Here is a 26,550-nt window from a genome sequence, read left to right on the forward strand (position 1 = left end):
CTCCTGTTCAGTAATTTTCTGGTGTTTTGGACTTTATCTACAATGACATGGGGAGTCTCAATAAGCATTTCATTTCATCACCTTTGCAGTATTCCCAGTGAAGCCATCGGCTACAATTTGATCAAAACAGCCATGTTGTAACTGACCATCAACATCCATGACTGAGCGAGGTGGCGCTGTGGTTAGCACTCTGGACTCAAATTCGGGAGGTTGACTGTTCAAACCATGTTAGGCCATTCTGATTTAGGTTTTCCATGATTTCCATAAATCGCTTCAGGCAAATGCCGGGATGGTTCCTTTGAAAGGCCACAGCCTATTCCCTTACCGAACCTTCCTCTCATCCGACGGGACCAATGATCTCACTGTCTGTTCTCCTCCCTCAAATCAACCACCCAACCAGCATCCACAGTTGTTGCACATAGCTGATTAGATATATAAAACCTTCAAGAGTAAATTCAATGAAATAAACCCATAGATCCAACAAAATACAAAATTACATCATTACATACAAATGTTCCTCTTGCATAAAATTAGGCATAAAATATGTCATCATTTTCTGTTATGTACCAGCACTAACATATCCAGGAACTACTCTTAAATTATATCAGAAAGAAATATTTAAAAGTAGCAAAACTGACAATGAGCTCAAGAGTACAGTGTTACCAAACCTATAATTTGAGAGTTGTCTCTGTAGAAGGTTAAATTAATATTATTTCTACAAGTGATAGCAATGTGTCAAAGCCAGTAGAATTATGTTGACAGAAAAAAATTGCAACACCAAGAAGGGGTTATGCGACATAAATGAATGTTGGTAGCCTTGTTTCTACAGCTGAAAGATGTCTCTCCAAATTTTGCACCTGTTGCTTAAGATTGGTGCAAGTAGCACAACTGTGAAGATGCAAATTAGGTTTACTTTAAATACACACTAATGGTCGTGAACGTTAGTTACCTTTGAGATTGGACATGATGAGTTGATGTTAGGCAAGAATGCCTTTAAGGTGACAAAGGCGCCATTATCAACACTTCACTGAGTTTTAACAAGTCCGTGTAATAGGGCTATGAGAAGCTGGATGTTCCTTCTGCGATATTGCAGAAAGACTTGGCAGGAATGTAGCTAGTGTGCATGACTGCTGGCAGCGGTGGCCACGAGGATGTACGGTACCACCGCCATTTTCGACTGAAGTGATGTCAAGCAAGAGCTCATTGGAGGGCAGGGTGGAGTTCTGTTGTGTTTTCTGATTACAACTGGTTCTCCCTCAGTGCTAGCGATTGCCGTGTGTTGGTTACTGGAGGCCAGTTGAGCCCACAACCAATCTGTCTGTGTGCTAGACACACTGGACTTACACCTGGAGCTATGGTCTGTTGGGCGATTTCATATGACAGCAGGAGCACTCTCTTGGTTATCCCACGCACCCTGACAGTAAAGTATGTGTCAGTGTGGTGATTCAACCTGTTATGCTGCCATTCATGAACAGCATTCCAGGGAATCCAGAATGAGATTTTCACTCTGCAGCAGAGTGTGCGCTGATATGAAACTTCCTGGCAGATTAAAACTGTGTGCCCGACCGAGACTCGAACTCAGGACCTTTGCCTTTCGCGGGCAAGTGCTCTACCATCTGAGCTACCGAAGCACGACTCACGCCCGGTACTCACAGCTTTACTTCTGCCAGTATCTCGTCTCCTACCTTCCAAACTTTACAGAAGCTCTCCTGCGAAACTTGCAGAACAAGTACTCCTGAAAGAAAGGATATTGAGGATATCAACTTCTGTAAAGTTTGGAAGGTAGGAGACGAGATACTGGCAGAAGTAAAGCTGTGACTACCGGGCGTGAGTCGTGCTTCGGTAGCTCAGATGGTAGAGCACTTGCCCGCGAAAGGCAAAGGTCCCGAGTTCGAGTCTCGGTCGGGCACACAGTTTTAATCTGCCAGGAAGTTTCGTTCCAGGGAATGTTTACCAACAAGATAACATTCACCCACAAACTATTGTTATAACCCTACATGCTCTACAGTGTGTCGACATGTTACCTTGGCCTGCTTGATCACCAGATCAGCCTCCAATTGAGTACATGCGACATGTCAAATAAAAACTCCAGTGCCATCTACAACCAGCATTAACTGTCCCCATACTGGACAACCAAGTGCAATAGGGATGGAACTCCACTCAACAAACTGACATCCAGCAGTTGTACAACAGAAAGCATGCGTGTTTGCATTCTTGATTCAACTTTCTGGTGGCTACAGTGGCTATCAGTGTACCAGCATTTCACATTTGCAGTGGTTTTTATCTCATGCTTACGTTAACCTGTGATCTTGCAATGTTAATCTCTTAAATATGTTACCTAAACAAATGTATTCCCAAAATTTTATTACTCTACATTAATTACTTTTTGGTGTTGTGATTTTTATTTCAGTCAGTGTATACATTTATATGAAAGTTATTTGTAACAGTTTAGTCATGAAATGTAATTTAAACATGATTGTAAAGTTTAACAGTAGTTATGTGATCACAATGAAATCATTAATTCCCTTGGGTAGTGTTACTAATATGTGTGTCTGAATCACGTTTAAAAGCTAGAGCAGAGAGAGTGGTGTGATGATATTATGCAGTTCAAAAACAACTTGACAATTGCTATCATCCGAAACAAATTCTGAGTATGAATAACTGATGAAATATAGATTTCTGATATTGAAGAGGTACTGTTAAATTAAGACGTATAACCCACACCACAGGGTGGGGGATAATTGTCATGACAAATGGCTTCGTTTTTGGTATGGGTAATACTTTACATTCTTCAGTCATTTAAAATGTACACTGAGGTGACAAAAGTCATGGAATACCTCCTAATGTTGTGTCGGACATGCTTCTGCCCAGCCTAATGCAGCAATTCAATGTAATTCTCTCTGGTTTCCGGTGGCTATCTGAGTTGGTGAAGACTGCCAGTCTTGCTAGTGAGATGAAGGCAGAGCTCACCATCTGCAGCATCGTCAACAGGACTGATTGCGGACCTTTGGTACAGAGCCGAGTGGAGGGCCTGAATCGTGGGCTCAGACGGTTCTGCGACCATGTAGGCTGCAAATTCCTCGACTTGCTCCATAGGGTAGTGGGGTTTCGGGTTCCGCTAAATAGGTCATGTGTCCCCTACACACAGGAGGTGGCTACACAGGTAGTAGGGGCTGTGTGGCGTGGACTGGGCAGTTTTTTAGGTTAGACAGTCTGGGGAAAGTTCAAAAAGAGCTCCAATCTCAAAGGGTACAGGGCAAAGAAATGACGAGAATCGACCAAGCAACAGTCGGTATTGTAGTTGTAAATTGTCTTAGCTGTGTTGGAAAAGTACCAGAGCTTCAAGTGCTGATAGAAAGCACTGAAGCTGAAATCATAGGAACAGAAAGCTGGCTAAAGCCAAACATAAATTCTGCTGAAATTTTTACAGAAGCGTAAACCATGTTCAGAAAGGATAGATTAGATCAAGAAGGGGGTTGTGTGTTTGTGTCTGTTGGTAGTAGTTTATCTTGTAGTAAAGTTGAAAAAGATAGTTCCTGCGAATTACTATGGGTAGAGGTTATACTCAACAGCTGTACCAAAATAATAATTGGCTCCTTCTACCGACCCCCTGACTCAGATGATATAATAGCTGAATGCTTCAAAGAAAACTTGAATCTCATTACAAATAAGCACACCACTCCTACAGTTATAATTGGTGGAGACTTCAATCTGCCCTCGATTTGTTGACGAAAATACTTTTTCAAAGCTGGTGGTAGACAAAAAACATCTTCTGAAATTGTACTAAATGCTTTCTCTGAGAATTACTTTGAACAATTAGTTCATGAGCCCACACGAATTGTAAATAGTTGTGGAAACACACTTGACGTCTTAGTCGCAAACGATCCTGATCTAATAGAGAGCGTCATGATGGATACAGGGATTAGTGAACACAAGGTCATTGTAGTGAGGCTCAAAACCATATCAATCAAAACCACTAAAAACAAACGTAAAATATATCTATTTAAAACAGCAGATAAAAATTCGCTTGATGCTTTCCTAAGAGAGAGTCTCCATTCCTTCCAAGCTAATTATGTAAGTGTAGACCAGATATGGCTCAAATTCAAAGATACAGTATCGACAGCAATAGATAGATTCATACTGCATAAGTTAATAAGAGATAGGACTGATCCATCATGGTACACAAAACACGTCAAAACACTGTTGCAGAAGCAGCGAAAAAAGCATGCCAAATTCAGAAGAACACAAAATCCCCAAGACTGACTAAGTTTCACGGAAGCTCGAAATTTAGTGCGGACGTCAATGTGAGATGCTTTTAATAGTTTCCACAATGAAATATTGTCTCAAGATATCATAGAAAACCCAAAGAGATTCTGGTCATGTGTAAAGTACACCAGTGACAAAAAACAGTCAATAGCATCACTGACCGACAGCGATGGAAATGTTACTGATGATGGTACCACTAAATTGGAGTTAGTATATAAAATTTTCTGTAATTCCTTCATAAAAGAAGACGAAGTAAATATTCCAGAATTCGAAACCACAGCAGCTGTTAGCATGCGTGACATAAAAGTAGATATCTTAGGTGTTGCGAAACAACTCAAATCACCTAAGAAAGGCAAGTGTTCCGGTCCAGATGGTATACCAATCAGGTTCCTATCAGAGTGTGCAGACACAATAGTGCCTTTCTTAGCAATTATATACAACCGCTCACTTGACAAAAGGTCTATTCCTAAAGACTGGAAAGTAGCACAGGTCACACCAATATTCAAAAAAGGAAATAGGAGTAATCCATTGACTTACAGACCCATATCACTGAATTTGCAGTAGGATTTTGGAGCGTATACTGTGCTCAAACTTTATGAATCAACTTGAAGAAAATGACTTATTGATACAGAACCAACACGGATTCAGACAATATCGTTCTTGTGCTATACAGCTAGCTCTTTATTCCCATGAAGTAATCAGTGCTGTCGACAAGTGATCTCAGATCAATTCCATATTTCTAGATTTCCAGAAGGCTTTTGATACCATTCCTCACAAGCAACTATTAATCAAGTTGCGTGCATATGGAGTATCATCTCAGTTGTGTGACTGGATTCGTGATTTCCTCTGAGAGAGGTCACAGTTTGTAGTGATAGATGGTAAATCATCGAGTAGAACAGAAGTGATATCTGGCATTCCGCAAGGTGGTGTCATAGGCCCTCTGCTGTTTCTGATTTACATAAATGATCTAGGTGATAATCTGAGCAGCTCCCTTAGATTGTTTGCAGATGACGCTGTAATTTACCGCCTAGTAAAATCATCAGATGATCAATTCCAATTACAAAATGATCTAGAGAGAGTTTCTGTATGGTGCGAAAAGGGGCAATTAGCACTAAACAAAGAAAAATGCGAGGTCATCCACATGGGTACTAAAATAAATCCGATAAATTTTGGGTATATGATAAATCGCACAAATCTAAGGGCTGTCAATTCAACTAAATATCTAGGAATTACAATTACGAGCAACTTAAATTGTAAAGATGACATAGATAATATTGTGAGGAAGGCGAAACAAAGACTGTGCTTTGTTGGCAGAACACTTAGGAGGTGCGACAAACCCACGAAAGAGACAGCCTACCGTACACTTGTCTGTCCTCTGCTGGAATATTGCTGCGCGGTGTGGGATCGTTACCGGTCTGATTGACGGAGGACATCGAAAAAGTGCAAAGAAGGGCAGCTCGTTTCGTATTATCGCGCAATAGGGGTGAGAGTGTCACTGATATGATACGCGAGTTGGGGTGGCAGTCACTGAAAGAAAGGCAGTTTTCTTTGCAGCGAGATCTATTTATGAAATTTCAGTCACTAACTTTCTTTTCTGAATGCGGAAATACACTACTGGCCATTAAAATTGCTACACCACGAAGATGATGTGCTACAGACGCGAAATTTAACCGACAGGAAGAAGATGCTGTGATATGCAAATGATTAGCTTTCCGAGCATTCACACAAGGTTGGCACTGGTGGCGACGCCTACAACGTGCTGACATGAGGAATGTTTCCAACCGATTTCTCATACACAAACAGCAGTTGATCAGCGTTGCCTGATGAAACGTTGTTGTGATGCCTCGTGTAAGGAGGAGAAATGCGTACCATCACGTTTACAACTTTGATAAAGGTCGGATTGTAGCCTATTGCGATTGCGGTTTATCGTATCGCGACATTGCTGCTCGCGTTGGTTGAGACCCAATGACTGTTAGCATAATATGGAATCGGTTGGTTCAGGAGGGCAATAAGGAATGCCGTGCTGGATCCCAACGGCCTCGTATCACTAGCAGTCAAGATGACAGGCATCTTATCCGCATGGCTGTAACGGATCGTGCAGCTACATCTCGATCCCTGAGTCAACAAATGGGGACGTTTGCAATACAACAATCATCAGCACGAACAGTTCGACGACGTTTGCAGCAGAATGGACTATTAGCTCGGAGACCATGGCTGCGGTTACCCTTGACGCTGCATCACAGAAAGGAGCGCCTGCGCTGGTGCACTCAACGACGAACCTGGGTGCACAAAAGGCAAAATGTCATTTTTTCGGATGAATCCAGGCTCTGTTTATGGCATCATTATGGTCGCATCCATGTTTGGTGACATCGCGGTGAACGCACATTGGAAGCGTGTATACGTCATCACCATACTGGCGTATCACCCGGTGTGATGGTATTGGGTGCCATTGGTTACACGTCTCGGTCACCTCTTGTTCGCATTGACGGCACTTTGAACAGTTGATGTTACATTTCAGATGTGTTACGACCCGTGGCTCTACCTTTTATTCGATCCCTGCGAAACCCTACATTTCAGCAGGATAATGCACGACCGCATTTTGCAGGTCCTGTACGGGCCTTTCTGGAAACAGAAAATGTTCAACTGCTGCCCTGGCCAGCACATTTTCCAGATCTCTCACCAATTGAAAATGTCTGGTCAATGGTGGCCGAGCAACTGGCTCATCACAATACGCCATTCACTACCCTTGATGAACTGTGGTATCGTGTTGAAGCTGAATGGGCAGTTGTACCTGTACACGCCATCCAAGCTCTGTTTGACTCAATGCCCGGGCATATCAAGGTTGTTATTACGGCCAAAGGAGTTTGTTCTCCGTACTAATTTCTCAGGATCTATGCACCCAAATTGCGTGAAAATGTAATCACGTCAGTTCTAGTATAATATATTTGTCCAATGAATACCCGTTATTTCTTCTTGGTGTAGCAATTTTAATGGCCAGTAGTGTATTTTGTTGACACCCACCTACGTAGGGAGAAATGATCATCATAATAAAATAATAGAAATCAGAGATCGAACGGAAAGATTTATGTGTTCCTTTTTCCCACACACCATTCGAGAGTGGAATGATAGAGAAGTAGTAGGAAAATGGTTCGATGAACCCTCTGCAGGCACTTAAGTGTGAATTACAGAGTAACTATGTAGATGTAGATGTAACATGGCCTCAGCATGTCGTTGGAAGTCACCTGTAGAAATATTGAGTAATGCTGCCTTTGTAGGCATCCATAGTTGTGGAAGTGTTGCCAGTGCAGGATTTTGTGCGTGGACTGACCTCTGGATTACATTCCATAAATGTTTGATGGGATTCATGTTGGGTGATCTGGGTGGCCAAATCATTCACTCAAATTGTCCAGAATATTCTTCAAACCAATTGTGAACAGCTGTGGCCTGGTGACGTGGCGCATTGTCATCCATAAAAGTTCCATCATTGTTTGGGAACATTAAGTCTCCGAGTAGTCGAACGTAACCATTTCCAGTCAGTGATTGGTTCAATTGGACCAAAGAATTCAGTCCCCATTCACACAGCCCACACCATTAAGAAGCCACCACCAACGTCTACAGTACCGTGTTGACAACCTGGGTCCATGACTTTGTGGGGTCTGCGGCACACTCGAACCCTACTATCAGCTCTTACCAACTGAAATCGGGCCTCATCTGACCAGGCCATGGTATTCCAGTTGTCTAGGGTCAAGCCGATATGATCATGAGCCCAGGCAGGGCACTGCGGGCAATATAGCAGTCGTGTTGGTGATCTGCTGCCATAGCCCATTAACAACGAATACATTTGTAGTGCATCCCACATTGATTCCTGTTCACACTCTTGACACTGTGGATGTTGGAATATTGAATTCCTTAATGATTTTTGAATTGGAATGTCCCACATCATGAGGCAATAATCACGTTGGAATCCTTTTCTTATAAATCACCTCAGTACAAATGAAAGTTCCGCCAATACACAGCCCTTTTATACCTTGTGTATATGATAGTACCACCATCTGTATATGTGCATATTGCTATCCCATGACTTTTGTCACCTCAGTGTAATTCCTTTTATTAATACCTCATGCAAAATAGTTGCTATTCCAGATAGAGATGTTTGTATGTAACAGTGATGTGTTGGCACGTAAAACTTCTTGTCAAGTTATATTCATAAATACTTGTAGAAGTTGTCAGCTTGCAGACAGTTGAATTTCCAGGCCTGGTGGTAGGACCAGTAGCAACAGCACTTTTCGCGTTCTTTTTAACCTGCACCTCTCAGCTTTGATTGACTGTCACTGGAAGCATTTCTCATTTGTGCAGGGAAGCTGCATTGGGAATGGTTAGATAGTCCTGCTTGGAGCAAATTTGTTGCTTCCACATTATCTTCAGAATATGCTTGGGCTTGTTTTCACAATTGTAGTAAATAAACATTCTCTTAATGCTTATGTTAATAAATTTTTCACTGGGTGAGGTGGCACAGTGGATAGCACACTATACTCTCATTCGGGAGGACGATGGTTCAAACCCACGCCCGGCCATCATGATTTAGATTTTCCATGATTTCCCTAAATTGCTTCAGACGAATTCTGGGATGGGTCCTTTGAAAGGGCATGGCTGACTTCCTTTCCTAATCAGATGGGACTGATGATCTCACTTTTTTGGTGCCCTCCCCAAAACCAACCAACCAACCAACCAACCACTAAATTTTTCCTTGTATTCTTGAAGTTGTGAATCATTGTAGTACCATTTCTACACATTATGTGGAGTATAATATGAGTAGTCTTATCATGCAAACCTTTTGTCAAAGGTCTTTCACAGAAGAAATTTCTTCTGTGAAAGATCTTCAACAAACGGTCTGTACAATAAGCCTACTCATATTATACCCCACATAAAGTATAGAAGTGGTATTACAGTGATTGAAAGCTTCAGGAATACAGGGAAACATTACTTAATGTAAGCATTAAGAGAATATTTATTACTGTTGTGAGAACAAGTCAAAGCATCCTCTGAATATATTGTGGAAGCAGTTGATTTGCTCTGTAACCTCTCCCAATGTATACCTTTGTGTATACATGTGAGGGAAAAGGGGGATGGGGGGAGAGAGAGAGAGAGAGAGAGAGAGAGAGAGAGAGATATATATATATATATATATATATCACACACTTTCTCTGTTTTAATAAGGGTTTACTATAGTTCTCATCCCATTTAGTAGTACTGATAATTTTCACTATGTTCATGTTCTTGTAAAATATCCATCTAACTTTTCTGTTTATTACATCGGTAAATTGGCCAAAATAGTTAAGTTATCTACAGTAAGTTAACATAATGTTTAAATAGATTGAGGTTTGATTTTTGCAAATTTACTGTATTAGATGGTATCATGTGCATCATATAGTGTTGTGCATTTAAAGATAATTCAGTCTGTTAATGTACAATAAACATTTTTCCATGTTACAGTTGTGGTGCCATAGTTATTGGAAAATTTTTGCAAAGAGTAATTCTATAATGAAAAATCCTATAATGCCAGTTTTTACTGCTACATTCTTGACAGCATTTCATAGGATTGGTGTATTTTTATGGGTTTATGTAGGAGGGGGGGGGGGGGGGGGGGGAATTGCCTGAAGTCACCTTTTAGTTAACTAGAGAGCAACATTTTCTTCCTGTAATTATAAGAAAAAGTGGAGAAGTGTCTGTCTCCCTTTGTTAAAACTACATTGCTCCTGTAAATCACAAACCACTGTTAATTACAGCACTTTCTTAAATTTTACACTAACTTTTGGCATCAGAGTGATACTCCTTTTTCCAGTTAATGCAAGGACACCACATTGTGCAAGGTGACATGTCAGTTAAGATACATGAGGAACTGGTTCAAAATAGCAGTTGGCTTCCCGGATTTAACTTTCCTGCAGTTTCCCTACATTACTTCAGGTTAATATACTGATACAAAAATTAATCTTTCTCTCTGCTGTCGTGTCATATAAAACTTTGCCAGATTAAAACTGTGTCCCAGACAGTGATTCAACTCGGACCCTTGCCTTTTGCGGGTAATGTTGTTACAGATTGAGCTATCCAGGCACGACTCACGACCTGCTCTTACAGCTTCAATTCTGCCTGTGCCTGAAGTTTCACCAGACTGATTGCAGCCATGAGTCCATGCCCAGTTCATTCTTGTGTTCTTAACTGGTGCTCTGTCTTCAATAAACTTGCTGTAAGTGGCCAGTAAACTCTCTCAGAAAAGAAGGATTACTTAATACAGTAATGGTGTAGATGTCAGATTAAAAGTATTCAGAACATGATTCAATTGAAGAATTTGTGTAAGTGCTATGTTCTGAACTTTTTAAAGTCTACATTGCTCAAGCCATTTTCACAAGGGGTATGAACTCCAGTGTCCCAACTTGGCTAGTGTAGAAACAGATAATAACTGTAAGTGCAACACTGCCCAGAGATAGTTGTTGGTGACATTTGACATGCGAATCATGAATAACAATTTGTTTAAAAAAATGGAAATATGTGAAATAGCTGCATTAACTTTCAGTGATTATGGAAGATAGAGAAAATCCTGAAAATGCAGAAGCATTAAGGGATCCATGAGTGCTAGGCGTGCTGTATAGTTAAGAAGGCAGGGAAGATGCACATTAGCAAGAGGGAAAATACTGTTGTTACGCTGCAGGGTGGAGAAGATGCACATTGGCAAGAGGGAGAACACTATGTTACGCTGCAGGTAGTAGCGTTACTCTTTTGCTTCTGTTTTTCTATGTGTAACTGAGTGTGCTTTGAACATTCAGTGGCAGTTTTCACTTTCGTGTTTGTATGTTGGCGACTATATTGTTCTCGTAGCATTTGTTACAGGTGACTGACTAGAGAGCACAAAATGCTACACTAACAAGCTAGAACTGTAGGGTCATTCCACATCAAGTGACCAATTTTAGAAATCATTCCCATGTGACTATCTCCAATTTGAATGAAATTTTGTGCAGATATTTCCTGTAGAATAAAACAAATATGTATGAAATTCTATTTCAAAGTAAAAGGAATCAAGGTTTTAGGAGGCTTTCTGTGGATGACTTGATGAAATTGTTCGGTTTCAAAAGGTAACTATCAAAATCTTTGTATCCATTGAGGACATCTCCAGCATTGGGAGATGAAACATCAGGCACAGAAACATGCCTCAGACCACAGCCTAATACCCATACAGCTAAAAAATTGCCAAGAATGGCTAAAAAATATTATGCAAGGTCTATGACAGATTTGGCCAAGTTGAAGTCAGCTGAAAATCACAACTAGTTGTGGCATAAGCAGTGTACTGTATTTGGAATAGATACAGTGTTTTGTGTTCTTCACACTTAAAATTTCAAGGCTGTGTCATTCACCATTTTCTTGCCATGCTAAGTCAAAGTTGGGAAAAGTCACTTGTGACAATTGCTCATTCACTTTGTGACTGCAATGAGTTTTGGACAAACAATTTGTTAAGAATTGTACCAAACTGCAGCAGTTATTTGTGAGTATTCTAGAAGTTGTTGTTATGTAAGCGTACTATCAGAAACGTTGTGTGTCAAATTTGCATGTACTTTTTAATGGTGATATTTAGCAACGCAACATCAATTTCTTTATTCTTCTTTCATTGGAAAGAGCAGGCTAATGTGCACTGTGTTTTAAGTTTTAATGTTGTTGGTAACCACCAAAAATTATAACCCTAACGACCAGACTGCCACCAACAATTAAAACACAACATGGGTAAGTTGGTATGTTCCTGGACACAACTGTGTAGATGTACCACCAATAGTTAAAACACAGTATGGGTTAGTATTGCTCAAGAAGCAACCATGTAGGTATGTCTAGTACTTGAAGGAGTACTTTTGTACAATTATCTATTGATGGGTGATAGCCTGTTTTCCTTTTTTAATTATAACCAAGAAATTTGCAACTTTGTAGTCCACAGACACACAGAGCCATTTGTTGCCAACTTAGTTGTCAAGTATGCACTAAAAGTAGAAATGTTTTCTTACAAGACAGCTTCAAGGTGTCTCATTAAATTATTTTGCTTGTGACATTTGGATGCATCTGCCGGACTTGGCTTACCATCTTACACAAATGGTTATTCAGAGTGCATCAAACCATTTTTAATAATTCTGAAGAAGGGCTTACATCACTGTCCCAATTCCAGTATGAACAATAAAGACTGCTGAAACCACACTCTGCTTATGACGTTGAAACAGATTCAATGATTCCCTTCTATCATGATGCCTTGAGTCATAGATTGAGTTCTTGGAAAAGCGCAGCTGCACTTTTTTTTGTTTTTGCAAAACCAATTTGCATCATTAAAAGGACTTATGTGCTCTTAATAAAGAAAATGAAACTTAATTTAAAAATCTCACAAACTGTGGGTTTTTTACAATGCCAAAAACTGTACTCAGTGTTCCAGATGAGGTTCACAAGGAACTTGCTGCTCTGTTGTCCTCGGATGATTCAGATACTGATGGTGGTGAACAAATGGAATCTACAAAAAGGGTCAACACAAGTTCTTAAGTCTTGACCATACTGCTCTAAAATGTCAAAGTCTCATTATAAGATTCACAAGGCTACATATTCAGTGTGTATTCTAAAGGGCAATAACCAACTGCAGAAAACTTAGTTTTGCATATGAATGAAGCTGTGAATTTTAATGAATATCAATATAAAATTTACAAATATTAAAGGATATGGGCTGCTGCCTTGATTAAATTACTGATGGCAGGATATTACTTATAAAGAGAAGTGATATTGTGTCTGCAAAGAAGAATAAAAGAGATCTGAGACAGGAAACAGTGGAACACTGTACATTAGTTACATTCAGAAAATATATATAAGCAAGGATCATGAAACATCAGTGTGATAGAAAATTAGTGACAGGAGTGATAGTCTGAAAATTATAGTAGGTAAAGGAGCTTATCTTATTATCATTAATGCACAATCAGCAGGTACTGCTCTGATTCCATGAGTAAGCTTCCATTTAAGGCATCAGTGCTGAAAATCTAAAGTAGCCATTGTAAAATAATGCACAGTATTTTCAAACACATATTCACAAAACAGTTATTGCTATGCCACCTCCAGATTCAGTTACTGTAATGTAGAATGCCAGTATGGACTTATTGAAAACTAACAAAGCCCCTACTATGCATACCAGGAAATCCAATATTATCACGCTGCTTATTGAGCGATGGTATTCCCCCAAATTGTCATAAACCAGAGTAGAATTGCTGCTTGTCGGTGCCTTAAAGCTCATGATCTGTTCTAATGAAATAAATGAGATCACGAAACAAAATGGGCATAAAGTTATTAAACTGGCAGTGCACGATTATCGCTACTATCTCATTGATGTAATATAAGTGCAGGAAAAACCATATGACCTGCTGAAACCATGTTCATTTAAAACTGCAGATATTGAAGCTCACACATATAGCATCTCAGTTTTTGCTTCGATGGACTGATAGGACATGCATTCTGAAGATTAATGATGACAAAACGACAGAGGTTTCGTTATAGCTGATGATTGTGAAGCTTCACAAATCAGAATTCTCTCTCTTGAACAGGATTATGTACTAAACTAATTATTGACTTGTCTGTGTGGCTGTTATCATTGCATTGCCAGTTATTTGTGGCTAAGAATCTCCAACTTTGGAATAGTGATATGCAGTTCTGTGTTTTATTTAGTACCAAATAGTTATCTGCAATAGCTGTCATTGGAGATTGCACCAGAATAATTTTTTACATTTCGCAAAATCAATGATTTCTGATTTCATAGACTGGGCAAGTAAAACTCCATTTATACTCTATAGATTACTAAGGTTCATTTGAATATATAAAACACTGACATATGATTAACAAATATGATTATTTTCAAATAAATTACTGTAAAGTTGCTACCATGAACAAAGTTTGCCTTTGCTTTGACCCACATATATTTCATAGTTATTTCAAACTAATCAGTGACTCTCTCAAATAATTACTTCCACATTTTTTGTTTGTACGACTGTCTGCCTTGATTGGTTGATGTGGCCTGTACTAAAAACTGTCATCTGCAAATGTTATTTAGCCAAGATGCTATTACAAATTTCTCATTGCTGTTGTCTTTGGTCTTCCATCACTTTCTTAGTTTTCACGTTTGGAAATAATTTCGAAGTGTGTTGTTCTTGTTGCCATCTCCAGTGGTTTTGTCATGGTGGCAGACAATTACTGTAGTGTATTGTATGCTAAATGCTCAGTCTTATTACACCAATTAAAACCTTTTACTGCATTTTAATTCAAAAAAGTTCTGTCCTACTGCAGCAACGAACTTGTTCTTATATCTCTACACTCCTGAACATATGAAATTGATGCACTATACTAAAGCATTTCATTGTTCAATTATACTTTTTTTAAAAAGTATGTGAATCAGTCCATCTTAAAGCATCCATGTGCCACAATGTCACTGTACTACTCAAGTTCTACAGCTGCTATCAGCCTGCTGTTACACAACTTCTGAAGGTTATATTATGAGGACAAAATGAATAAAGTCTCCTCAGATCCTGCACAATTTGCATACAAAAGAGTGATGCTTTAACTGATGAAATTTACATGTCTGAGAAAGTCATAAAAGAAAGAAAGAAAGAAAGAAAAGGAAATTATGATATCTGTAGTAGAAAGAATGACAATGTGACAGATATTTGTTGTAGCTGTGTAAAGAAGTCAGTTTAATGGTAGAATGGAAGGCTGTAACAGTACTGCACAAATGCTGAATAGGTCACTTAGTAAAATGACATAAACTAGTGAATGAATGGCTTTAACATTAACAATATTATGAGAAGGAAAGTTGCTACTAACCATATAGCGGAGTTGCTGTGTCGCAGATAGGCACAACAGAAAGAATCTCACAATTATAGCTTTCAGCCATTAAGGCCTTCGTCAACAATAGACACACATATGCACACGCATACACACTCACGCAAACGCAACTTACACACACGACTGCAGTCTCAGGCAACTGTTGATGAAGGCCTTAATGGCCGAAAGCTATAATTATGATAGTCTTTTTGTTGTGCCTGTCTGCGACTCAGCATCTCCACTATATGGTGAGTAGTAACATTCCTTCTCATGATATTGTTACAGTCCATCCTGCATTTTCCATTTTTGACTTTAATATTATGTATTTTGGGATAACTTGTCATCAGATAGCAGGCACATCAAGATATACAGATGAACTGAAGTTGTACGTTACGTACATGACTGTCAGATGTAGCACCAGCTGATGATGTTTTACTAAGTGACATTTTCAGCATTTGTGCAGTACTATTGCAATTATATAATATGGTTGCATGCTTCCTGTAAGACTTCTTGTTGAATCCCAGAGAATGAAAGATACTAGGCAACTGTACATGGAAACAAACACTAAAACAATGATGATAGTTGTACAAAAATCATAAAAATTTTTAATTATTATATTTGTAGTGCTGGAATACATTGAAATAGCCATGTAACAGCTTCGTGGCATGTGGCTAGAGGAACTAAAACAAAGTGCTATAGGTTGTTTCCACTATATCAGTGAGCTACATCATTTTGTTTTGGCTGCTCTAGTGACATGGTACAGTACTACCATGTAGGTATTTCGACTTGTGCCAGGACTGTAGACATGTACTACCCCCCGTAAGTATGTTGGTCATTTACAGTTCACATGTCACAGAACCCTTTTTTTCTCCCCCTCCCAGTGTAACAGTGTGCAAAAGTTACATAAAAAGGTAGAGTTTCTTTCATTTGGTGCCAAAATCGTATTTCCTACAACAACTCTGTATGCTTCTCATTCATAAAACTATCCTTCATTAGGTTCAGTTGTCAAATTTTATAGGCCAATACCTGAGTTACACAAGATTTATTGTGCTGGATTCAACAAGCCTGTGTAAGATAAGTATATTGTGTACGTCAAACTTGAGTGAAACAGTGAACTTAAAAAAATAGTTGTGGACTGGATGGAAAGAACAGAAACTGGACATGGGATTTTCCTCCATGTTACTGATGACTCATGTATGCTCAGGTTCAAGACCTAAAATACTAAAGTGGAAATAATGAGCATTGAAAAACACAGACAGCTATGTTAATGGCTAAAAAGACATTCTAGTGTTGGGTTGACACTAATTACCTCCAGCTTCAGTCTCAAGTCAGCCAGAGCACTCATCAAATCCTTTTCCCTATTCTGATATGAACAGCCATTGGAAGTGATAATCATCTTTTGTGTATAGCATACTGTTTTATAAAATGAACAGTATGAATTTGCTTTTACTGTTCTTTGACCCTTATCCCATATGCCCAGGTTGACATCTTTGTTGCCATAATCAGAAAAGATAAAATTGTGTGTTTAACTTCTGACTAAAATATTGCTTGGGAGTTAGCTCAGTAACACACCATATATGTCCATTTTTACTATTAAACTGATTTTAAAAGTGAAAGAAATAGCAGCTCCCTTTGCTGCACTTGCATCTTGTTTATTTACGTTCTGTGAGAGGTGTTACTGTTCTTTCAAGCTCCCTTCCTAGAAAGTGATATATGTCTCCCACATCTTTCTTAGGAGCAAATATGAATACCTTTTAGTGGTCAAAATGATACAAATTTTTCTTTCAATATAACTATTCTCTCATTCACTCTGCCAATAATTATACAGCCGGTGCAAGAAAATTAAGTACCTGATATCCATTCCAACAAAGACTGTGCTTGTTGCACTGTAAATTGACAGGAATTTTTTCATCATGTCTGGTCCTTGTTTTACCTTCTTAGTTTCCATCTCAGTCATGCTGTATTCATCATATTTTCATTCCCCGTGGTATTTAATTGAAATCTTTCACCCCAATATTGAAAAGTGTTTTCTGTAAACCTGTTGTTGACGAAAACTAGTGTCAACACACTCTTCACTGACGGCACTCTCCCCTCCTATTTTTTTTTTTAATTGGAAAAAAATTTAAAAAAATAAAAACAAATTGTGTAGTGTGAGGAACATTATTGTTGTTGCTGAAGAGTCACTCAAATTTATGAGTACATATGTTTGGCTTCAGCTGCACAGAAGGTTATGGATCCATGATGAGTGATGTCCACGTTTCAAGTTGATGATGATTGTTGTAAGGTTTGAAGCACATTTGTGGGTGAAGAATCTGGATTTTTTTGTTCATAGATGAATATGCAGATAGTTTACTGTTTAACGACCTTGCACTTACTTTCAAATTGTCAAGGCATTGCCCAAGATTCAGGAACTATTCAAAGGATAAACAGTAGGCTTTCATTGTTATGAATATTATTTGAAGCTTCTCAGATTTTACTTCTGTTTATCTCATTGGGGATCTTATACTCATCAACACACTTAAAATTTTAACCCACCCTCACGTAATCACTGATGGCAGAATTTTACATTGGGTGGCTGGCCATACCATAATATTTCTCTGCTTGTAGTAGTGAACTGGAAATGGACATGTGAAGTAGCTTTTGTATATGTTTTAAGTGATTTTATTTTTGATCTTGACCTCCACACCAATTCCGCATCATCTTGATTGTGTGGGTATTTATGCTTATATACATGCATATTGTGATTTATTTGGTAGTACAACATGGTGTGGTTGTGACTTTATGGAAAAACATTAAATTAAAACACAGTACCTTATTTCTTCTCTCCCACTGAGTGAGTTGGTGCTTTCATTAACACGCTGGACTCTCATTTGGAAGGATGGCATTTCAAATCTTGATCCAGCCACCTTGGTTCAGGTTTCCCTAAATCATTTGAGGCAAATGCTAGCATGTTTCCTCTGAAAAGCACATATTTGATTTCCTTCTCCATTCTTCACTAATGCAAGCTTGTGTGTCCTCTGTCTCCCAATGACCTTGTTTGCAAGATGTTAGACCCCAGCCCTCATTCTTCCTTTCTTTTGTTCGCCTCCTATTCTGCCTCAGCCTTCCCGTATTTCTCCGTGGTATGTAAATGTGTTTGTTGAGAAACAGAGTTTGTGATACTGTTTATTGTCTTATGATTGAGGAGGAAATAATTTTTATGACACACAAATGTAGAAACTTTCTGGAAATGCTCATAGTCTATTCTTTTTTTGTTACAGGAGGGACAGGTTCAGCAAGTTCCATGTAAAGTGTTTGTTGGACGGTGCACTGAAGATATGCAGTCGGATGACTTGCGTGAGTATTTCTCCAAATTTGGGGAAGTAACTGACGTCTTCATCCCAAAACCATTTCGTGCATTTGCTTTCGTCACCTTCTTGGATCCAGAAGTGGCTCAGAACTTGTGTGGTGAAGACCACATAATCAAAGGAGTCTCGGTACATGTGAGCAATGCGGCACCGAAAACGGATCCAAACGGTCGCTCTTATGGGGGCAGAGGCCTCGGATCTCGGGAGCCGAAGAACTTGGCAGGCCCTTTCGGGGGAGCGGCAGGAGCTGCGCACCACTATCACCATCCTGGCGGTCCGGGAGGAGGTGGTGCAGGTGGTGGCGGATGGAACCGGGCTGGCCCAGGACCAGGAGGCAGGGCTCTAGACATGCCCAATCTCCAAGCGTTGGGTATTACAGGACAGGCCGGTGGCCCAGCTGCAGGTGGGGCTGGTCAAAATGTTGCCAATCCACTAGGCATGGGTGCATTGAACCTCGGAGCCGTAACTGTCAATCCTGCACTGGTGGCTGCAGCTCTCAATCAGGCGGGCTGGGGTCTCATAGGCAATTTACAAGGTGGCCAGGCTCCAGGACCTGGGCCAGGGGGTGCTGCAGAGGGAGGCCCGGGTCCGGCAGCATTCGGTCAGCCTGGAGCTCCGGGATTTGCTGGAGCACCAGGTGGACCAGGGCCGGGCCCTGCACCTCAGCAAGGAGCTGCACCCCCTGCTGCAGGAGCGCAAGCTGGAGGTAGTTTTCTCAGTTGGATGAGCCAAGGTACTCCCACTGGGGGAACCGACGCCAGTCAAACTGGCAGTGCTCCTGGTACGAGTACCCCCCAGCAGCCTGGTCCAGCCCCTGGGTCGTGGCCTCAAAGAGGCAACAAGGAAGGCTACCTGAAATATGAATAGGCAGGTAAAAGCAAAGTGGAGAAAAATGTGCTGTCAGGTCCTTAACACTTTCCAACACAAGGACAATGCTTTCTTTATTTACAAAATGCTTTCTTAACTGATGTGAATCATTTTATATTCTTAAGGTAAGTCATGTCATTCTGAAAAGTGCTTGCCCACTTTGGTCATTGGTGCTTCTGTAACTGCCGCGAAATTTTAGACTTGTGCTTCCTAGGTTTTTCATCTGAAGTCATGCCAGTTATTTCTGATTACTAAGATAGATACTGAACATAGGAAAACCTATCTTTGTGAAATATAACATTTAAATGTGCATCTCAGAGCTCTGAAAGAAAAGTCATTTATCCAGCGCAATTGAAGTAAGATGATTGTGTTTGTATTCAGTGTCCAGAATCCCAAAAATATTCTCCGTCTCCCTCAAATCTTTGTACTGTCATCATCATCATCATCATCATGATCATCAGTAAAGATAGGGAACTCATAGCACAGTGTGACATTGTTAATACATTGTAGTATGAAGTCAACATGGGTTTATGAAATCGAGTGTTGGCAGAATTATAAAATTTTTAACTTTCTGTGCTCAGAAAAGTTTTGTTCTTTCTGTTTCTAGAACCTTGCCATTTTGTAATGGATATCAGGTCAGTCCTTGTTTTAATTGTTAAAATTTTATAACTTTTGTTCATGTATTACTTCATCTCAGTACTGGCATCAGATAATCATGAATTGAGCTGAATAGCTTATATATGTACATGCTTCACAGAGGGTTTCTTGTTTTGTTGAGTTCAGTGTTGGGTCAGATTTTTGTTTCTCCTTTGGTAACCTTATTTCTGAAACTTACACAATAATTCTGCATCTGACTTTGTATGTACATCTGACGATAAAATGAGTTCCCATGAGATGTATTGTGAGTAACAGAAATCTCAACAAGCTGATTATTTCTCATTTCACTTAGTTACTTTGTTTCCAGAATTCTGGTCACTATAATACATAATATGGTCTTTTAGAATTACTTGTAGCCAATGTAGTCATTTGTGATATTTCATCAGAAATGAAGGCGGAGGGATTAAAAATGACATCATGTAAGAAGTGTGTTGATATCAAGTTGTAGTAATTACTTTGCAGACTGTTTTATGTAAATTACTAATATTTTGTAAACTGTAGTTGACTTTCACTCTGAACCTCCATTGATAGTGTATATATTTCAATCTATTCCTAATATTGTCAACTAGAAATGGATCATTTTGCTCGAGAAATTGAGGAAATTAAGTTTTCTTTTCATATATTTTTATAATTAAATGACAGCATTATAAAAATATCGCGATAGATATTTTATATGATTACTAATTACAGTTTACTTCTTGTTAAAGACTTCAGTTCATTGGCCTTACGGCTTCCTCTTTCTCTTTATTACAGTCTCTCAAAAATGTCTACAGTTGCCATGTTTTAAAATCAAAGCACAAAATAAAAATTATAGGCCATTATTTGTTTTCACACTTGTATGACATTTGAATGCAAATGGCCATGTAGTGTGCTGGGCCAATGGAATTAATGATAAGGTCTATCATTGGCAACATAATGTGGCTCAGTTATATGCTACGGGCAAGGGGGTGGGGTGTAAAGTGTTAGCAAGGCAAAATTATCAAACTGAGAGAAGAATGTAGAAATAGTATGAAAAATATTGTTGCACTGTTTTGTTTGAATGTTGGAAAAGAAAATATGAATTGAGGGAAAAAAAACATTACCTCCTCTGTATGTAATATATCTCTCTTTAATTACCTATACAGGGTGGTCAGAAAATGACTGAAACGCTTGTCGTGATGTTGTAGGGCAGATTGTACTGAGACATGAATGTTAAGAAAAAAATGCGATATGTTGCGTCGTTTCAGAGTTATTTAGTGTAGAATTTACCCAATCGGGGCATCGCACGCTCACATTCAAGCGGCCTACCAGGGGCGGTGTTGCCCAACGAGTGCTTTGTCTTGTTAGCTGAAACTTGAATTTACGCGCGCGACGATCTGATTGGCTAACTTCAATGCTAAATAACTCGGAAACGGCGCAACGTATCACATTTTTTTCTTAACATTTATGTCTCAGTACAACTTCCCCTACAACATCACTACAAGCGTTTCAGACATTTTCTGACCACCCTGTATATCGGACAGGTAGTACAGGTGAGGGATGTATAGGAAGAGGGATATATTCTGGACACTGGAAGCATATGTACCTTAGATCAGAGAACCCTTCCCCCCCCCCCCTCTCTCTCTCTCTCTCTCTCTCTCTCTCTCTCTCTCTCCCTCTCTCTCTCTCTCTCTCTCTCTCCCCCCCCCCCCTCCCCTTCCCCTTCCCCTTCCCCTCCCCCTCCCACCACCAACCCATTTCCCACTTGTCTTTCCTCTCTTCAGTCTCCCATCTCCAGCACTCTCAGCCTCTCCCTCATTCCTTCTGACCATGTTGTAAGTCCTGTGACTGGCTTGACTCAAATTTGTTTAGGTCAGTTAATCATATATTCTGGTCATTTAATATTGTCTGTCTGTTAATTCCAGTCTGACTAATTGACCTCTCCCTCGTAGTATTGGGAATGAACTCGTGTGTGTTATGAGTCTAATGTGGCAATAACGGTTGCTGTAAAGATGATATTAATTAGGTGTTCAGAAAATGCATTGACAATTTAGGTTGTGTATATTTACAGGAAGAACAATACTATTATGGACATGACTTTTCTCTAGTTGTGGTTCCCATTCCCCAATCCTCCTCCTCTCCCCTCCCCCCTCTCTAAACTACTTTATGAGCTGTGCAGTGACTGGTGATAATTGCTGTGGTTATTTTGTATTAAGAGAGATTGTATATAAGTAAACTGAATATGGTTTTTCAATGTACGATTGCTAGGAAAGGATACAAAATTCTTTCATGTTTTTACTGCCTTATTGTACTTGTATAGTTACATTTGTTACATAAAGTTGGAAAGTGTTAACAATTGGTATCTTTGACAGATTTAGTGATGTGCCTAAGAATGTGCACGAAAAAGTGTTTTATTCTGTAGGAGAATGTTGTACTTGCACTTCGTAGCCTAATGTGCCTATCTTTCTCAATCTGCAGCCAGTTTTTCTCCCATTTGTTTTTCACTGTGTAAACTAAACATGCCTCAGGGAAGAAAGGAATCACTCACTTGCAGTTCAATGTGATATGTTTTTTGACAGTTAAAGAAGTATAAGACTGCAGAGCAGCCTAGTTATCAGTGTTTTGTTATTACTATTAATAATATTATTATTTGTATTATTACAGTAACATTATTTGAACTTAATAGAAGTATTTCTACTGTGAGAATGGTTTTGTTCGAGGAAGGAATTTAATTTCCTTTTATTTTATTTTCTTCTGTTTAAAAAAAAAAAAATCTGGTTTCAGAATGGAAAACTTGACAAAATAAGCTGATCTTTTGCTGTTATCTTATGGATGATGTATTGTGTGCTGACAGAAACTATTTTTAAAGGCATCGCTATATGTGCAAAATGTTTTTGTGCTCAAGGAGACTATATTGTTAAACTAATTGATGTGTTTATTTGTAATCCAGAAATAACTAAAACAGTGTGCAAATTAATGTGATACAAAGGTAAATGATGAGAATTTACTAGACTGGAGAGAACTGTTATATTGTCTATAGATTAAGATATGCAGTGTGCATTTGATACAGTTTTTAATATTTTATAATTTCAGAAGGGAAACACAGTATTTTAGCAATATTTTGATGTTCTCGGTTACTCTTTTTATAGAATGAATGACACCAACTTTAGTAATGTTTCTTACATAGTTACGCCACGGTGGATATGAGTAAACGGTTTGGTGATGAGAATATTTCAGATCTTATGTTCACTAAAACAGAAATTATCTCTCAAAGAGATGTCACATTCATTGGTGGATGTGAAAAAGAGAATATGTTTCCTGTAGATTGTTTAGAAGATGGATGAATGAAAAATAAATCTCTCAGGGAACAAAGAAAGATATCTATGTGTAGTAATTTTAATTTATATGTTTTGACAGACTAAAGTTGAAAGTGATTGGACCAATTACTTGTATAAAATTGATCCAGAAATCTGTTTAATTGTGTGTGCCAGTGAATGGTGAAATAATACTTGAAAGTTGAATTAAAACCACTATTGTCAGCTGTGGCAAATGTTACCATGCATCTACTCATAAAAATGGGAATTTCTCAGTGTGAGGAATGAGTTAGGGTGGGACTTGTATTTATGTTGTATCATTTAAAATTCTTCCATTTAACTGTCGTCTGAGACACAGGGCTCACAATTTGATAAAGCTGTGATAAAATGTGTGAATGTTAAGCATCACTATATGGAGCTGCCTACTCTGTTGTACTGTACCGTACCTAACTTCTGTCGTAAGAAATTAGTTTGATTCAGCCTTTCCTGTACAAAAAAGGGTTTGAAGAGAAGAAATGTCATTTTTCACCCACCTCATCCGTCAAATGTGAAATATTTAGCTATGGGCCTCATACTGTAAACACTGGATGTTGTTTTTCTTGTTAAGTATACCAGGCACTACTTTACTGTTTCTGAAGTTTTACATCAGTAATTTAGTAGACATGGGAACTGGAGGATATCATAATGAAGGGCTGAATCTAACACCTTAGTTTTCTTCAGTGTTGCTATTTTGTTAAGTTCATAGCATATACTGTTATTGGATATTCTTTTTGTTTATTACATTAGAGTACCGAAGCTGTCTGACCTTACCTTCAAAGAGAGCGAGTGAGTGATGACTTGAACCCGTCTGCATGTCGAATGCTTGTTTGTCGTTTTGAGTGTGTTTGATGAAGAAGTTTTATTATAACAGTGTAAAAAGTAGTGCTTACCAGTACTTGTATATTAAAGATAATTATTTATCTCCTAAACAATCTATATATTATATTATTATTGAGTGTTAAAGTGTTGTATCATATTGAGAACAGTATGATTGTTTCTTTTATATGACAAATACTTTTTGATGGCATGGATATATATAGTTACTGGTTTGAAAGTGCATGGATCTTATATTTTCTTCAGAATGTTAAAAAAAAATGTAAAGTGAGAGCAATTCAGTGTGGGCAGTATTTATAAAGGAATGTAATTTAAGTGTGGTCTGGAGCAAGAAGGTTGTGTATAATACTGTGCAACTCTTATTATTTGCTTGTGGAACACTTTAAAGGGAAAAAAGGCCACCATTTTCATTATGAAACCTGTCAGTCCTAATACTTTCTATTATGTGAAAAACTAGTAAATTTTTACAATGGATACATAGTTGCCCTAGTTTTTTTCCCTTTTTTTGCAACTTTATTAGATATGGCTGTCGCTATCTGCCTTTTAACTGAATGGATACATTTTTTGTGGTTGAAAATGTCAGTTGTTTCATGCAATTGTTGGGTCTTGGATTTTGGTTGGCACTTAACCTTTTGCCCTACTTTTATATGTCTTCACAAATGAGCTACAGTGGGAAAAAGTTGTAAAAAGATCACTTACTGTGTAATTCAGTCAGTCAATGTAGGCAAAAGCAGGAAGTGATTTTATGTTGTTCTCAGGATTGCTGAATTTCTCAAGGTAATGTCCTGTACTTAATGCTCAACTGTATTTATATTTCATTATTCCATTTTATATCACTTATTTGTGGAAATGGAATAGTTGATTTCTTTTTTTTTATGAGGTGGGGGTAAATAAGGTTGTTTCCCAGTTATGCAGTTCAAAAAACGCTGTTTGTAAATGTTCCTTGAGGAGTATATTTTCTGTCTAATGCTTCAGACTCTGTTAATCCTCACAGTTCACATAATCACAACCTCATGTTTTGTCCCAGAATGTATGAACGTCATGTTCTGTGCCAGAATGTGTGAACTGTGAAAACTATCTTCATGTTCTGTAAATCTTGCTACTGGCATATTTCATCAGTACATTTCCTGAGAAGTAGTATATTATGCTAAATTCAACAGTGTACCAACTACACTTGTTGTAGTTCAGTACAATTTTTGTTGCATGAAGTTATAATCCTGAAATGCTGTGCATTTGAGCAGACAGAAGCGCTAACCAATAGCTTATTATGAGTAAAATTTGGTGAGTGACTACTCTTAGTAGTCTGTTTATAGGATCTGTTAATGACAAAATAGTTTTCTGAACAGAAATGGATGGAGTAGAAGGTAAAATTATGAAATATTTGCTGAATCTAATGACAGAAGTCAGTTCAAAATAATTATGGGACAGGAAGTGCCATTACATAACTGGTGTCCTTGTAAAGAGATGATGAGTGTTCCACACATTATATGCCCCTGTACTGTAATTTGTATTTAAAGGAGGCTGTGAATGGTAGCAATTGCTGTGTAAACTAGTTTGCACGCTCTGCCCAGTGCATTCAGAGTAGCTCAGTTATTTTGTTCTGTTAACAATGGCTGTTCAGAGCCGAGAAAATTGTTGTGTAAATGAAGACCAGATTTGTGGTATATTTATGTAATACAAGTAATTTAAAAGGCCATTGCACTGTGAAGACATAGTGTGAAAAGAGGAAGAGTCACTATTGTGGTGAAGTTGTTGTTTTCTTCTTATTGGATTATATAAAACTGTTTTTACTAAAACTGAATTGTTGAGAAAAGCTTCCTTAGCACCAGATTTTAGATTACCTTTAAGTTTGTGAAAATGTCATTACAAAATACCGTGTAGAATGTGGATTAAAGTGTTACTTTGAAAGCACTTTTTAGAATTATGTTCTTCTGGGAAAGTTCTGAATCAGGATTCTCATTTTGTTTGCTATTAATAGAAAATATTGTGGAAGCAAATATGGTACAAATAAATTAATGTCATTGTTGGCAATGTGTGTACGTAAGCTATAAAGAGAGGCAAATCTTGAGTGTTTTTTGTTTTTTTGGTGTGAGTTTAAATTGTGTGTTTATACAGACAAAAGAATGACAATTATATGAAAACTTCATGATGTGTTGTTGTTTCCCTATCCTTTCCATCTTCAGTCACGTGTTGTGCTGGTGATTTTAAAGGCTGTTGTGAACTGGAACATTTTCTTTATTCATTAAAGAACACTTTATCAGTTCAATAATAATCAACAAAACTTAATTAAATTTATTTTTACTTAGTCCTTGTCATTTTGGTACTTTGTGCAGAAAGTGATATTTGAAGCTTTACTAATGCCAAATTTTGTGCATTTGAGATTGAAATATAGT

General features: G+C 38.4%; 1 protein-coding gene across 2 annotated transcripts in view; it reads left to right on the plus strand.

Moving 5' to 3' along the window:
- Positions 1–21,642, plus strand: part of LOC124555621 (TAR DNA-binding protein 43-like) — an 84,561-nt gene extending 62,919 nt beyond the window's left edge. For both annotated transcript variants that reach the window (XM_047129590.1, XM_047129591.1), the window contains exon 4: positions 18,402–21,642. In XM_047129590.1, the coding sequence (XP_046985546.1) occupies positions 18,402–19,355 (954 nt within the window). In that variant the 3' untranslated portion in view covers positions 19,356–21,642. The remainder of the gene's footprint in view (positions 1–18,401) is intronic.
- The last annotated feature ends 4,908 nt before the right edge of the window (positions 21,643–26,550 follow it).

Source organism: Schistocerca americana, chromosome X (assembly GCF_021461395.2).
Source record: "Schistocerca americana isolate TAMUIC-IGC-003095 chromosome X, iqSchAmer2.1, whole genome shotgun sequence".
Classification (NCBI taxonomy): Eukaryota; Metazoa; Arthropoda; class Insecta; order Orthoptera; family Acrididae; genus Schistocerca; species Schistocerca americana.